At 50.4% G+C, this 15,704-nt stretch overlaps 1 protein-coding gene across 1 annotated transcript in view; it reads right to left on the bottom strand.

Moving 5' to 3' along the window:
* SEZ6L (seizure related 6 homolog like) overlaps positions 1-15,363 on the bottom strand; it is a 71,668-nt gene extending 56,305 nt beyond the window's left edge. The window contains exons 1-7 of the mRNA XM_052654471.1: positions 15,304-15,363; positions 13,932-13,989; positions 11,495-12,253; positions 10,578-10,711; positions 7,861-8,053; positions 5,449-5,634; positions 1,074-1,239 (exon numbers count right to left, since the gene is read on the bottom strand). Of these exons, the coding sequence (XP_052510431.1) occupies positions 1,074-1,239; positions 5,449-5,634; positions 7,861-8,053; positions 10,578-10,711; positions 11,495-12,253; positions 13,932-13,989; positions 15,304-15,363 (1,556 nt within the window). The remainder of the gene's footprint in view (positions 1-1,073; positions 1,240-5,448; positions 5,635-7,860; positions 8,054-10,577; positions 10,712-11,494; positions 12,254-13,931; positions 13,990-15,303) is intronic.
* Between the last annotated feature and the right edge of the window lie 341 nt (positions 15,364-15,704).

The raw sequence follows: 15,704 nt of genomic DNA, 5'->3' as shown, positions 1-15,704 counted from the left end.
AGCCAGGACACCATAATTCTAAGCTGAAAGTCGGACAGACTCCAGGACTTGAAGGTGCTGGCATTCTGTGGGTGCCCTACCCGTACCCCTCAGCACTCTTTGCTCACCCAGTTTTGGCCAGTTTCCAGAGTCTCTGAGAATCAGCCAGTTCAGCCAGCTCAAGGGGTGAGAGCAATGCTGGGCAGTCAGTGTGTCCAGGAGCACCCCTCCTCCACAGTGGATGAGTGGGTAGATAAATACCCCAGCTCCCTTGCCCTCTGACAGGAAGTCTCTGAGCCATGCTAAATACAGCTTCCTGGGGGACCCCTGTAGATAAGACACCTGACTATTAACACACACTGTATCTACTCCCTTTTCTTCTCTGCTCATTTTCCTGGTGCTTTCTAGGATCAGCTGCTAAATAAACCACTTTCTCTCACACCATTGTCATCCTGTCTGTTTCCAAGGGAACCCATTCCAACACAGCAATTCTAAGCAGCCAAGATCCTAATTTTCTAGAATGTTTCAGAATATTCTGGAATAAGGTCTCAGCTTATCAAAGTTTTCCGATTCTGGCTTCTGTGCCTATTACTTAGCATTGACAGATGTGCTCTTAGCTAAATCCTGTCTTGTTATCGAAAGTTCCTTCATGTGCATACATCTGGTTTTTGAATCTCAATTTCCTGTCACACCAGGAATCAACGTTCTTCTCTCCCATTCTCCTTTGAGGCCAATACATAATTTGGGCACAGAGCAGGTGCTCAGGAAACGCTCTCTCCTTGCTCCACTGCAAAAAGGGATGTGCAGGAGAAGGGACGAGGCAGTGAAAGGTAGGGGGACTCCCTTCCTGCCTCTCCCCCCTACCCTGCTGTGTGACTGGGGCAAGTCTCTTCCCCTCTGTATGCCCTGGTTTCCTTATGTGTAAAAGGAGGAGATCAAAACTGATGGTTTCTAATATCCTCGCCTCCCTCCCCAGCTCTTCCTTTCTCGACCTCCGTGAGCCAACAATTTAGCCATTTCAAGACTCCAGATCCCAAGCCACATCCTAACAGTCTGGGAAGGCATGAGGCCTCTGGGGACCCTCAGGGGTTTACCTGTCCTTCTCGTGCAGTGCCAGCCTCTCAAAGTGCAGGTGCAGCTTCTGGCCCTCTGGAGCTTCGATCGTCCACACGCAGAACTGGCTCCCACTGGCATTTGCAGAGTGACTTGGGGACAGGACGCGGCCGATGGTGGCGTTGTGCACAGCCCCTCCACAAGGGGCTGGAGCCAGACAGTAGGGGTGGGTGGGCAATGAGAGGATCGCGGAGAGAGAGAGAGAGGTGGAGGGGAGGATAAGTGAGTGTTTTATCCTTCTCTGACCCCAACCCCTTAGGAAGAGGAAGACCGCGGGCAAGTCCCCTCCTCCGGAGACAGGTTCGTTCTGTTTGACAGGAGATCCAGTCCCACGACCGGAACCACTGCCCCATGCATCCACGGCAGGGAATGAATGACTGTGCCTTAATGCACTGGCTGTGCCCTGGTTCTCAGTTACAAAATGGTAATCAAGAAAGACATAAACAGGCAGTTCTCCAAAGAAGAAGTCTGCTTTTAGTACTTAGCTAAGCACTCAAAAAAGTCAGCCTAACAATAAAAGAAATGCAAATCTAAACTATATTCTATCTCCGTCCACCTAATTGGCCCAGATAAAGAGCAGCAATAAACGGGGAGCGCCATCTTCAGTGATGAGAAATGGTTGCTCTCCATTCAGGCCTGGTTAGAATGCAAATTGCTATGACCTTTCAGAAGGGAAATCTGATGAAAAATACGGAAAATGTGTTTAAACACTTTGACCTGGTAATTAAGGTTCTGGGGACTTATGTCAAAAAAAGATTTAGAGAGTTTCACAAAAATGTATGAATGATGATGTTCACTGTTTGATTGCTTCTAAGAGCAAAACACTGAGAAATAACACGAATGTCCACTTACAAACGCTTGGTGAGATGCATGCCATTCATATAGTTTTTAAAAACCTTGTTATCAAAGAGTACTTCAGAGTATAGGAAAATGCTCTCTATATTTTAAGTGGGGGAAAAAAAAAGTTAGAAAATGGTCTGCCATACCTATTTCAATGAGCTATATGCAAAGATCAATTGAGATCAGGGGTATAAAAGTGATTTGTCAGACTCTTCAGCACTTTTGTATTTCTTGGAAATACATTTTTTAAAAACCAGAGTTATATATTACTTTTATCATAAAAATCTAACATACATGAAAAAATGGTTTGTGAACTGAGAAGAGTTCTGCAAATGTTGGGAGGCAGTTTTATTCTTAGAAGATATTTGGCTCTCATTAAATGTTTGTTGAATGACTTCATGACTAATAAAAAATTGCAGAGATGAGAAAGGCCAATAGCTCCCTTGCCTGCTCTGGACTCTGCTGTGACCTACAGCAAAGATGTTGCTAGGAAGACTTGCACTTTTTTTCAGGACCACGGACAGAGTACCGGCTCCTCCATCTCTGCACTCTGCCTCCTGTCCCAAAGTGGAGGTTCAAGTCTGCCCGGTGTCACTTACCCGCTGTAGATCCAGGACAAGTCACGGAAGCTCTCTGAACCTCTAGTAAAGCGGTAATAATAATTTCACCCTCCTTATGGACTGAGATGAGAAGTGAAACACTGCGTCGAGAAGGCTTGTCGCCATCCCTGGCACAGAGTAGGTGCTCAGAACGCAGGCAGCCTCCTTGCCCTACAGCTCAGGGGCCAAGGAGATGGACGAGCTGTCCCTGGTGGGGGGCTCCAGCCATCTGTCCTCTCTGAGCGGCTGCTCATTTGCTGCCTCTCTGCTTCCCTTCCTTGCCTTATTAAGCCGACTGATGACTCTGTTTGGCTTCAATTTGCCAGCCGTGGCTCCCCATCCATCTTTCTTAGCACAAATTGAGGCTTAATTCCTCTCTGATTTCATACATAGATAAAAATTAACTCGAGGGAGGCATGGAGACCAACTGCCCTATGGTTTGGATTTTTCTTTTGTTTTTTTAAACACACACACACACACACACACAAAATTCTGAACAGCCTTGAGAGAACAATACTGCAATAATTAAATCTCAGAATTTACCATCAGCTCTCATTTGCATCTTCAATTCTAGTGACTACAAATGCCTGGAGGGCAGGAACGATGTTTTTCTTATTCCCAGTATCCTGTTTATACATGGCTCATGGCCTGGCACATAGTAGGTGCTCAGTTAATGTGAGCAGCCTGTACTCTCCTGGCCACAGTCAGGACTTTTGAGAATCTAACAGGGTACTACTCTCTCGATAACTGAGGAAGGTCAAGGTTACGGCCACTGGTACAGATAGAGTGTAGCATAGTGTGCTTCTCAATCTATGATGTGCAGCAGTGAACCACAAAAAGAGCAAGCTAAATGTAGATTTTTGATTTGCTTGGTTTTGTGTGGGGCCCAGGATTATGAATTTCTAATAATCTCACCCGTCTGCACTTTAAATAGTGAATGTGTCAGGGAAACAGCTCAAGAGAGAAGGACGCTAGATCCAGTTCAGTTTCTATCTGGTGACTTGGAGGAAGAAACTTCACCTCCATGAGCCTCCGTTTCCTCATCTGTGAAATGGGGATAATGGTTCATGCCATGTAGGACTGCTGTGAGGATTCATCACAGCCCTGGCTTATGGAGTGGGCTCATAATATGGCAGCTGTCACATCAAAAGCTCAAGCAACAACAACCAGAAAAAAAATCCCCCATAAATTAGACTTTGCCAAAATTAAGGACACTAAGGGGGTGACAAAGGATGAGATGGTTGGACGGTATCACTGACTCAAAGGACAAGAGTTTGAGCAAACTCTGGGAGATAGCTAAGGACAGGGAAGTCCGGTGTACTGCAGTCCGTGGGGTCACAAAGAGTTGGACATGACTTAGCTACTGAACAACAAAAAGCACGCTATTGAGAAGCGAAAAGACAACCCACAGAGTGGGAGAAAATATTTGCAAATCATATATCTAATAAGAGTCTAGTAACTAGAAAACATAAAGAATTCTTACAACTCAAGAAAAAGACAACTAAATTTTAAAAATGGGCAAAGGACTTGAATGAACTTTTCTCCCAGAAGATACACAAATGGCCAACAAGCATATGAAAAGATGATCAATGTCATCAGCCACTGGGAAAATGCAGAGTCACACTAGGATACCTTCACACTCACTAGGATGGCAGTCAGAATAAAAAGAAGGCATGGAAAAGAAGTGCTGGTGAGGATGTGGAGAAACTGGTACTTTCATACATGGCTGGAGGGAAAGGACATGGTGCAGCCAGTGGAAAATGCTTCGACGGTTCCTTCAAAACTGAAATGTGGAATTACCATGTGACCCAGCAACTCTGCTTACGGGTATATACCCAAGAGACAGAGAAGGCAATGGCACCCCACTCCAGTACTCTTGCCTGGAAAATCCCATGGACGGAGGAGCCTGGAAGGCTGCAGTCCATGGGGTCGCTGAGGGTTGGGCGCAACTGAGTGACTTCACTTTCACTTTTCACTTTCATGCATTGGAGAAGGAAATGGCAACCCACTCCAGTGTTCTTGCCTGGAGAATCTCAGGGAGGGGGGAGCCTGGTGGGCTGCCGTCTATGGGGTCGCACAGAGTCGGACACGACTGAAGAGACTTAGCAGCATATACCCAAGAGAAATGACAACATATGTCCACGTCAAAATGTTCACACATGTGTTCATAGCAGCACTATTCGTAACACCTCCAAAGTCCAAAACAACTTGAATGTCCCCCAATAAGGGAACAGATAAAATGTGGTCTATATAATGGAATATTATTCAGCCATCAAAAGGAATGAACTTCTGATACATGCTACTATATGGATGAACCTTGAGAACACCATGCTGAGTGAAACAAGCTGGATTCAAAATATCACATAATGTACGACCCCAGGCATATGAAGTGTCCAGAATAAGTGAATCTGTAGAGACAGAACGCAGGGGCTGGACACAGGGGGAAACAGGGAGTAACTGCGAATGGGTCCAGAGTGTCCTTTAGGGGGTGATGAAGGAAGTGGTGATGGCTGCATGGTACTGTGAACGTCCTAAACGTCACTAATGGTCACTTTTATGTCACGTGTATTTTTATCATGTAACAAAACCGACAGCCACCACATTTTTGGAGCAGTCTCTTTCCTAAGGTCAGTCTTAACACCACGGGCTTCCCTTGTGGCTCAGACAGTAAAGCATCTGCCTGCAATGCGTGAGGCCCGGGTCAGGAAGATCCCCTGGAGGAGGGCATGGTAACCCACTCCAGTATGCTTGCCTGGAGAATTCCACGGACAGAAAAGCCTGGCAGACTACAGCCCGTGGGGTCACAGAAAGTCGGACGTGACTGAGCGACTAACACTTTCCCTTTAACCCCCTGGGGGCTGGTCTCTCCTCTCCTGGGAGACCACCCATGGCGGGTCCGGCTGAGGCTGGCGTGTACCTGAGCAGATGGGCTCCTGGCTGCTCCAGTGGGGCTTGGAGGCATTGATGCACGTCAGAGTCTTGGCACCCTGGAGCTCGTAGCCCAGGTGGCAGTGGAAGTGAGCCTCCCCGCCTGAGTGCAGGTCCATCACCGTGACGTCCCCGAAGTCAGGCCGGCGGGGGAAGCTGCAGCTTAGCATGAAGGCTGGGGAGAGATGCCGGGGCAGACAGTCGTTTCTCAGAGCAGGAGACGGAGAACGCGACCCACATGCCGGGAGCTGGTTTGTGCTGAGGAGAAAAGATGAGGCCCCCAGGGACTCCCGAGTGCTAAAGGAGTGTATTTCTGTGACTCGACTTGATCACGCGCTGCTGAGACTGCCAGATGAGCGCTTTTCTCTAGGCTCAAAGCTCACCCTGCCCCCGACCCTGCCTAACCGGAGACAGCAGGTTTGGGGTGTCCCCACCCCTCCCCCGAGCCTCTCTCCATGTGGAGACAGAACTACTTTCTCCTTGAGCACAGGAGGGGCGGGATCACCCAGGTGGGTTAGTCCCACCCACACGAGCAGCTTAGGCTCCTTTGTTAAAAATGCAGGCTCTTGGGCCAGGGTTGGGAGAACCAGTTCTTTAGGAAATGCCAAGGATGTGAGAGCTGGAACTAAGTCCCGGGAGGTCAGGGCTTGGGCTGTGGAAGAGGCTGATGTGAACGTACGTTCTCTTACTCCATCACGTAAAAACCAGGTGACCTTGGGAAGTGAACAGTGCCCTGAACTCACTCTCCTCCCCTAGGACTGTCCCTATTGCATGGGGGGCGGTAAGGATTAAATGGCAAATGCCAGAGGAGAGCCTCTTTAGGTCAACTGCAGTGGGCAGAGCTTGCTGGATGGAGTGGCAGAAGAGTGCCCATGGCCACGTTGAGCTCCTCAAGTTTTATTTTGATAAGAGAATGTGGAGTCCATCCCTGGACTGTGGTCTGATCTCTCCTGCAGTTGAGGATTCCTGCACTCCCAGTACTCATGAGGAGGACTGAATTCAAGTTCATGGCTCAATGAGCTATTTTTTCCCCCATTTTTTAATTAACAAAGACAACAGACGCTCATCTGCATACTGAGAAGGTGCGAGGGAACGGATACTCCTGTATACAGGCATCCATCTGTTTCAGAAACATCCAAGGGGAAATTTTTAAATGAAGTATTTTTCCAGACATTTGGTCAATGTGACGTAAACGTGGATGGCTGTTGATTTCCCGAGGTGTGGCGAAGGGCGCCCCCCTCCCTGGCAGATACTTGGCACGTATCCAGGGAGAGCTCCCAGGAAGGAAGCGTCCCAGGAGGTGGGGGAAAATGGGATGACATTGAAGGAGAGAGAGAAGGAAGACAGAAGAGGGGGGGTGGGAATGAAGCAAGGGAGAGGTGCAAGGAAAGAAATGAAGAAAGCTGGGACTTCCCGGATAGTCCAGTGGTTAAGACTCTGCACTTCCAATGTGGGAGGCCATGGGTTCAAGCCCTGTTTGGGGAACTAAGAACCCATATGCTTTGCAATGCAACCAAAGAAATGAAATAAAGAAAAGAGAGAAGAGAAGAGAGGGAAATGGTAAATAGGAAACAAAAGGAGACCAGAGGCAGACAAACACAGAAGAAAGCGGAGAAGGAAAAAAAAGCAAGGGACCCTGGCAGCAGAGGCTCCCTCCCAGAAGCCCGTGGGCCTTCATGGGATTGGTGTCAGATTCAGGGGCCATGAACTCGAATGGGAAAAGGGGGCTTGCTTATTCTTCACTGAACAGGTTCAAGGTTAACCGCAAAGGTAGACGACAAACTGTTACACAGTCACAGCACCCGTGGCTTTGTCACCAAGGGAATCAGATATGTTCACATCAAAATGAATATCTTGACATATTTCTTATGCTCCTTTGAAATTACAATAATTATCAGAGCCACTGGGAAATATGATTTAATGTGTTAATAAAGAAGCACATAGATTATGATATCATAGATCAGAACAATGTTTTGACAAGTGCTGTTCAGTATGAACGGCTTCCTTTTGAATTGTATATATTTTATTTTATGCTCTTAAAAACACGAATCTAAGGGACTTCCCTGGTGGTCCAGTGGTGAAGAATCCACCCTGCAATGCAGGGAAGCTGGGTCTGATCCCTGGTCAGGGAACCAAGACCCCATATGTCTCGGGACAACCAAACCCGCACGCAGCAACTAGAGTCTATGTGCCACCATGAATGAGCCGGCACGTCGCAATGAAGATCCCGTGTGCCGCAGCTAAGATGAGATGCAGCCACATTAATTAATTACAGAAGGAATCACGAATCTAAGAAGGGGTCCATGGTGTTACCAAACCAGCACAAAGTGGGTGGCAGTCCTTGGCGCTGGAGGGGAACGGAGGCCAAAGGTACATCTCAACAGCCCCGACCCGGCCTTACCCTGGTAGTGCAGCTGGAAGGTCCCGAGGCCGTCGTCCTGGAAGGTGCGGAAGTACACAGAGATGGTGTTGGTGGGGCTGCGGATCACCTGGCCCTCGACCAGGAGCGTGTGGTTGGCCAGGACGGTCAGGGAGGGGCCGTCTACCCCTCGGATGGAGAGCAGCTCCCCCTCGGACAGATTCACACTCTTCACCTGGGTACGGGCAGGGGCAGACAGGATCTGAGTCATGTTTGAGACAGGGGTCCTCCCAGGCTTTGAGGGTCCCCAGGCAGCACCCCCTCAAGGAGCCCCTAGTGCATGGGGTGGATGGGGGGCTGCGCCCCAGCCCCAGAAACACTTGGAGCCCTGGGAACCTCTGGGCCCCCTGACAGCTCCTGAAGCTGCAGGGGAGGTGCCGCAAGGATCTTCAGCCCCCTTTGCTGGGTCCTGCAGGAGAGGCTTTCTGGAGGCTGGCAGCTGAGACAGATTTTTCTGGAGCTGGCAGGTGGGGGTAGGGCTTTGATCAGCTTGGGCCTGAGGTCCCGTCTCCAGGGAGACGGAAGAAGGCATTTCATCAAAGGTCAGCTCCAGGGAGGAGGGAAAATTTTTGTGCTGCTCAGGGTCCCCAGGGCCTAAAATAGTGCCTGGCACATAGTAGGTGCTTGACTATGTGCTCGGCTTTGCAGACTGACTGAAGACATTCTTGCCCTTCTGCACAAACTGGGGAGGGAGTGCGGGGTCGGGGGAGGGGGCGGCCATCTCTAGGGCTTTTTCAGGTCCATGTTCTTATCCTCCCCAATGCTGGCTTCACTGGCAGCACCTCCTCAAAGGACTGTGTACTTGGTTTGCCGAGTCTGCTTTCCAGGCTTGGGAGGGGAAGAAGGGAGATACTTTACTTACAAGGATGGTGAACAATCGGAGGAGGGCATGGGGTGGGGACTTTAGTCAGTCCCCAGTCCCCAATTTGAATATCTCCACCTGCCATAGTGGGGCCAGGGACTCCAGATCCTCTGCCTCTTGTGTAAACAAGGCAAGAATTACCCACGAGCCCTTCCCCTTTCAGCCCATATATATATACATATATATATATATATATATATATATATATGTATACTCTTACTCTTTTCTGCTCTTTGATGAACTCCTACTCATCTGCCAAAGCCCCACTAAAATTGCCCTCCTCTGTGAAACCTTCCCTGACTGCCAGGGAGCTTGCCTGTCCCTCCACCTTACTCTTTTCTGCTCTTTGATGAACTCCTACTCATCTGCCAAAGCCCCACTAAAATTGCCCTCCTCTGTGAAACCTTCCCTGACTGCCAGGGAGCTTGCCTGTCCCTCCACCTTACTCTTTTCTGCTCTTTGATGAACTCCTACTCATCTGCCAAAGCCCCACTAAAATTGCCCTCCTCTGTGAAACCTTCCCTGACTGCCAGGGAGCTTGCCTGTCCCTCCACCGTGATTCTACATCCACTGTGAACGTCTGTTAGAGGTCATTTCAAACAGCAGCCCAATGTCTTCATGAGCGTCTATCTCAACCATAAAACAGTGACCTCCCTTAGGGCAACCCCTGCACCAGTTTTGCACACCACCATGCCCCCCATTGCTACGACTGGTACATTATAGACGCTCGCTGAAGGAATTCTGCTGTCCCTGACAAAAAGCGCCACACAGTATTAGACAGAGTGGATCTGTTCAAGTGGAGGGAAGTGTTCCTTAAGTGTCAGCATCAGATGAACTGCAACTTTTCTCCAGCTTAATTCCGGGAACGTTTATAAAGTACTGACCACATGCCACGTGCTGTGCCAAGCTCTGGGCACACGTTCTGCTGAGAGGCTTATCTTTTATTCTCTCTATAAACCAGAAAACCTTCCTAGGGTGGAGTTCCGCTTAGGTCATGCAGCTGACTCTGCTTAAAATCTTGGGGGCACTTTCTTGCCCATGAGAACAAAGCACATGCCCAGCCTTCTGCCCTTGGCCTGGAGGGGTCTGCCACCACGTGGTACTGGCCTCCACTTCTGGCTTCAGGGCAGTCCTTTCCTCTCTCGGACGGTGAACCGGACAGGTCACCACTTGTTGGGATGTTGCCTCAGTGCATATAAAAAAGCGCTTCTAAAGATGGGGCGGTGGGTCGGCAATGGCCCAGAACGAGGGTGGGGATAATGGGTGACAGGCATTGAGCGCCCTCTCTCTCCCCCCTAGACTCTGGCTGAATACTCTTTGTGTACTATTATATATATTCCTCCCTGAAACTCCATAAAGTAGCAACATTTTTATCTCTGTTTCACTAATGGGGAAACAGACTCAGAGAGGTGGAGTCCCTTGCCCAAAGTCATGCAGCATTAACTGGTAGAGCTGGGACTTAAAACCCAGGCGTTTGAGGATGATGCTACCCTGCTCTTCCCGTCTTAGTTTGCAGCCAAAAGTTTATGAATCAAATGAACCATGTGGGGCTTCCATGAGTATGTGTGTGTTCAACAAGCAGGATATCACAGGACTTTCCTTCTGGGTATAACGGCTTACAATTGATCTATACATCCCCTTCCCTCCACGTGGGCCAAGGTAGTTCTTCTGAGTTGGGAACTCCTATTCAATCGCCAAAGCCCAGCTCAATTCCCCCCAGTTAGGGCAAAGAGAGAACCAAACCGGTTAAGATGAAAATAAGCCTGACTCAGATGACCCTTCAGAGGAGACCTTCTGCTGGAAGAGGCAACCAAGGCAGGGCAACTTCGTGGGTTACCTGGAGCTCCACCCCATAGCCCGTGTAGACTGTCGCGTTGTACGTGCACTCCAGGAAGTTGTGGAGGGGCAGCGGCGGGTAATCACTGGAGTCGATGTACCCTTCAGGATCAGAGAAGCTCACACTGCAGACAGCTGGAGGAAAGGCACTGTCATCAGGACACAAAGAGCTGAGATGTCATCTCTCAGATGGGCTGCTGGCTGGAACAGGGCCTCTGAACACTGGTGTTCCCATCCCCACTGCTGCCCCTGCTGTTCCTCCTCCTTCAGCTCCACACTCAACATAATAATCAAATAGCAAGAGCTGACATGGGACTGATGTTTCACTCTTATCTTAGAGACAAGTAAAGCAAAGCTCAGAGAGGGAGCACATTTGGGCCAAGGTCACACAATGAGCAGGGGTCAAAAGCACAGAGCTCCCAGTCTTTCCTGAGCAGCCACATTGCATCTGTCCCAGATCGATGTGTAATTGACAGCTGATGCCCCTGTGATGCGCTTGAAGATGGGATAGAAGACGGAAGAAAAGACTGGAACACAGAAGTGCATTCTATCAAGTTCACGCAGGGACGAGAGCAAAAGCACCTTGGAAGGCTAGGGCCTTCTCGACAGGTGAAAGGACTCTGTCCCAGGAGGAGCGGTTTTGAATCTTGCTCTTCAGCTGTGAGACCTTGGGCAGGTTGTCTGATGTCTTAGGGTCTCAGGGGTCTCATCTCTGAAAATGGGGATGCTAGTTTTTAACCCCAGGGTCAAGTTCATAGCTAGGGCTGCATAGATGGTAACCAATGGCCGGGCATGAACCTTCCGGGGGGGGGGGGGGCGGGACACGGGGACCCCTCCCCCCATCGCGCCCCCTCCCCCCATCGCAGAAGCTGCCACCTCACAGTTGCTGCAGGGCCGGAGGGGCTGGGGGCTGCCTACCTGGGGCCTGCTCGGTGGTGATGACCGTGGTGGTGATGATGGTGGACGTGGTGGTCTCCTGGCTCTCCTCTGAGGCTGACCCGGTCAGCTCGGTCTCGCCTTTGTCCGTCAGCGTCCCGGGGCTTGCATCCTCGAGGGGAGCCTCCAGGGCCTCCTCCGGCACGGCGGGCGCCCCGGGGTCGGGGCTCTGGGGGAGCGTGTGGGCCACCAGCGGCTGCGAGGTGAAGGGGGCAATCTGCAGGGGCGCGGGGGTCGTGGGGACCGTGCCTTCCTTCCGCTCCAGCCAGAGGGGCTCCTCGGAGGACAGAGAGAGCGGGCGGGTCTCCTCCCCTGCGGAGGCCACGCGGTCCTGGTCACCGGGTGGGCGGGGCTTCCCCGGGGCGGAGGCCAGGAGACCCGGGCCCGGGGACGCGGGCCTCTGCGTGGCCGCTGCGGGGGTGGCCTTCGGCCTCCGCTGCTTCCTGGCCAGGTTCACCTGCTTGAGCGAAGGCGGCTTATTCCTGGCGGGGAAGGCGTGCCTGCTGCCCGGCTCCTCCGGAAGCGGAAGCAGCGTAGACACAGCCGCCGGGTCTTGAGGCGCGAACGGGCCGGTTCCTTCCAACTCCGGCTCGCGAAGCTCATCCCCAGACTGCACTGGATTCAGAGGGGCCGTGGTCACGCTCTCTTCGGGGTTCTCCTTGCTCAGACTGCTGCTCCCCAGGATTTCGGAGGGCAGAAGGTAAGTATCTGATTGGCCGGCATCTCCCTCTGGGGGCTCATCTTAGAAAGAGAACAGAGGCCAGTTAGCTTGGGGCCGCGGACTTTGAGGCCTCTACCTGGCCCACGCTGAGGGTAGCCCCTTTAAGGTGGGACCCAAGGCTTGCCAGGATGCTGGCACATTTTGATCCGTAGATGTGGGGCTGCCACCTTTCTTTCCTTCCTTTTGCTGACTATGGAGACTTGGAGTGACCTGGGCCAGCCCCCGTTCAGCATTAGAGCTACAGAAATCGAGGACACAGAATCTCATGGTCCTAATAAAAAAGCAGAAACAATCATATTAAATGTGATAAATGCTTAGGAAGAGAGCAGCTCTGTGTGCCAAGAGGACAGAGAGGACAGGCCTCTAACCCAGTCTCTGGGCAGGACCACCATGTACAGTTGGGCAGGTTGCTCACTGCAACAAGGTCATCCTGGTAAGAGGATGAAAGGGGCTGTAACCAACCCACAGTCTCTTCTGAAAGCTGTGTGCCCTGACTCAGGGCTGTATTGTCCCAGGACTGGGGAAGTTTGGATGTTTTTTGTTTGTGTTTTGCTTATTTTTAACTAAAAACTGTACAAGTGACCTTGTAGGAGACACAGGAAGATTTGAGGATCCAGAGTTATGAGGCAGAACAGAGGGGTGTGGGAAGACCCTGGAGGCCTGGCTCAGGTGGGTGGAAAAGAGGAACGAAGGAGAACAGGGGACAGAGGTGGGGGGTGATTAGAGAGAAGGCTGGGGAGCCAGGAGGTCAGGGTCAGGCTCTGGTGGGCCTTGTACATCCCGCTGATTCCTTGAGATTTCTGTCTTGAAAGTAAAATCGCCTATAATTTTAAATAAGGGCTGGCCCAGGCCACTGTTTGGCAGAATCATGTCTGAAAGTAGCCTCATCATTCTCTTCTTTGACACTCACTTCTGCCAAATGGAAACTGGCAAATGGCTTTACCTCTCTGAGCCTCAGTTTCCTGAGCTGTAAAATGGGGCTGTTATCCCCTGTCTCCTCGGGTGGTCATCGTTCAAGAGGGTGATGTAGTGAAAGCAAACACACACATATGCACAAGTGGGTCCCTCACCCACAGTGAGTGCCTGGCGTCAGCTGCTGTCATTGTAACCACCCCTCAGCAGGGGACCTGAGCAGTCAGAACATTCCAGACGAGGATCTCGAGATAGAGAGGAATTACGTCCTGAGGGACAAAGGACTGATCACCGTCCTTGTCAGTTTCCCCGCAGAAAGACACACTTGCTCAGCCACACAGTCTTGGGCCCTTCAGCACTGTTATTCAAACTGATCTCCCTCAGAAAGGTTCATTTGCTTTCATGGAGTCAGCAGTGGCAGAGGCTCAATCTATCTAGACTGCAACAGTGTGCAATTGACATCAACAAATATTCCTGTGGTATAACACTGATTACCAGCCGGTGGGCATTCCAGGCTGATGGGAACACTGGGGCGGAAACAGACATCGGGGAGGAGACGGTGTGCAGAGGACCTGAACACAGATCCAGGTCACTTAAGCCAAGCAGGTTGTCTTGGTCCAAGGTGGGATGGATTGAGGCTTTGGGGTTAGACCCGGGTTCAGATCCCGCCTTTTACAGTTGCTAGCTGCATAGACCTGGGAAAGTCCATTAAACCTCTTTTATGTAACAGATCATGGGATCAGATCAGACATGGGGCTGCTGGAAAGCTGTAGCTTTTACGCTCACAGTCGCTTTTATCAGATGATTGGTACTGACCATCTTTGTAGATTGTCGAGTGAGAAGGCTATGGGGCAGAAAGATGAGAGGATGAGAGTTCAATACACCTGGCTCCCAAGACCCAGCTGTGGTTCGATGCACAGAGCTTGGATGCAGCCAAGGGCTTGGGGGACCTGCATGGTGGTCCTCTCCTGGCTACCACTCCCCATCAGAACTGGGTATGTTATGATAGCTAGGTTTCTTCTCTCGGTGTGTCAAATGGACAGCTAGACTGGATGAAGTCTAAGGGTCCATCCAGCTCTGACATCATTGATTTTTCAAACAATCAGGTGACTGATAAGTATGCTTAGGGCCTGTTGGTAATCTTGCTAAAAAGGGCACAGTGACAACCTCAGTCTTGACTCGGGCTTGTGAGTTTTGTGGGGCCCTGTGGCTACATTAGTTTCAGGCAGTCTTTCCACAAAAATGTCCCCTTGATCACAAGGGACTGGAGGAGAGACAGGAAGAGGGAGTGGGAGACAGAGATGTTAGGAAAACAAGCTGTGTCAAAGGTGATAAAAGATTACAGATGACATAAAGCACGTTGATGTGCCTTGGCCATAACAACAGTGATATTTATGACATTGCCTCCTGATTGCTTTATTGAGTGCTGAATATGTGCCAATATTTAGCTGAATATTTGTTAAACGCTTTGTATCCATTACTTCCTTTAAGTCTTTCTCAACCTTATTGATTAGAAATCAGTATTCTTATTTTACGGATGGGCAGATGGAGGTTTGGGATATTAAATAACTTTCCAAGATCATAGGAAACAAAGCTGGGTTTCCTGCCTTGGTTTTCCTGATGGCACAGACCATGCTGCTGCCTTTTAAGAAATATGGGGCATATATATTTTAAGAAAATGCAGTACTGTCACCTGCGCCCCCCTTGTCTGCTTGAATCGGCCTCTCCCCACTGCAACACCCTTCTCTCCAAACCCTTGTGTTGTGTTTCTGCTAAGTGGGCTACAGCGTATTCCAACACCCCATAGATGATACTGCCATCCCTCAGTGCATTCCTTGTTAAAATACAAATTGCTGGTCTCCCCTGCCAGACCCATCACATCTGGATCTTCTCTGAGCCCAGTGAGACCCAACAGAGCTGGGGAAAGCGGAAGGAAACAAGAGAGAAATGATCCTATAATCAATTCCTGCCTTCCAATCACTACTCCCACCTCTGAGAGCCCCAGGAAAAAACTGGTGCCAGTCTCAGCAGCGATAAAGCATCTTAGGAAGCAAATCCATGGGAATGAGTCAGTCTTTTCCCCACTGAACACCTGACTTCCAGAAAGAGTTGTATATTTGCCGTGTCAATTCACCTCCCTGCCCCCAGTGCCCCTTACCCCTCCGAGCTCACACATGCTGCGGTTTGGCTGGCCGGCTGGCTCCAAGCTGAAGGCCATGTTCGAGAGAGATGAGTACATATCTGTGACCTGAGTGTATGCAGCCTGGAGACGCAGCATTTGTTCTCGACTGGGACACAGGCCAAATGAGTGCCACGTGAAAACATGTCCCAGCGGGAATTAGTCAGATTGGATTCCACGGCCTCACAGATGCAGAGGCTTCACTTGCTCAAATAGGCTGGCTTTTCCCGGGGCTCCAGTGACCACCGAGTTACATTAACACCTCTTCCCCAAAACATTTAACTTCTTTAATCACCGTAATCACGTTTGGCTGGTTCTCCCTTTAATGTGGGCATTCAGCGCCCCACTGGGATGCTGTCAATCAACTGCTGAGTGAAGGT

The sequence above is a fragment of the Budorcas taxicolor genome, chromosome 17 (assembly GCF_023091745.1).
Source record: "Budorcas taxicolor isolate Tak-1 chromosome 17, Takin1.1, whole genome shotgun sequence".
Taxonomy (NCBI): domain Eukaryota; kingdom Metazoa; phylum Chordata; class Mammalia; order Artiodactyla; family Bovidae; genus Budorcas; species Budorcas taxicolor.
This window is presented reverse-complemented; position numbering and strand designations above follow the sequence as displayed.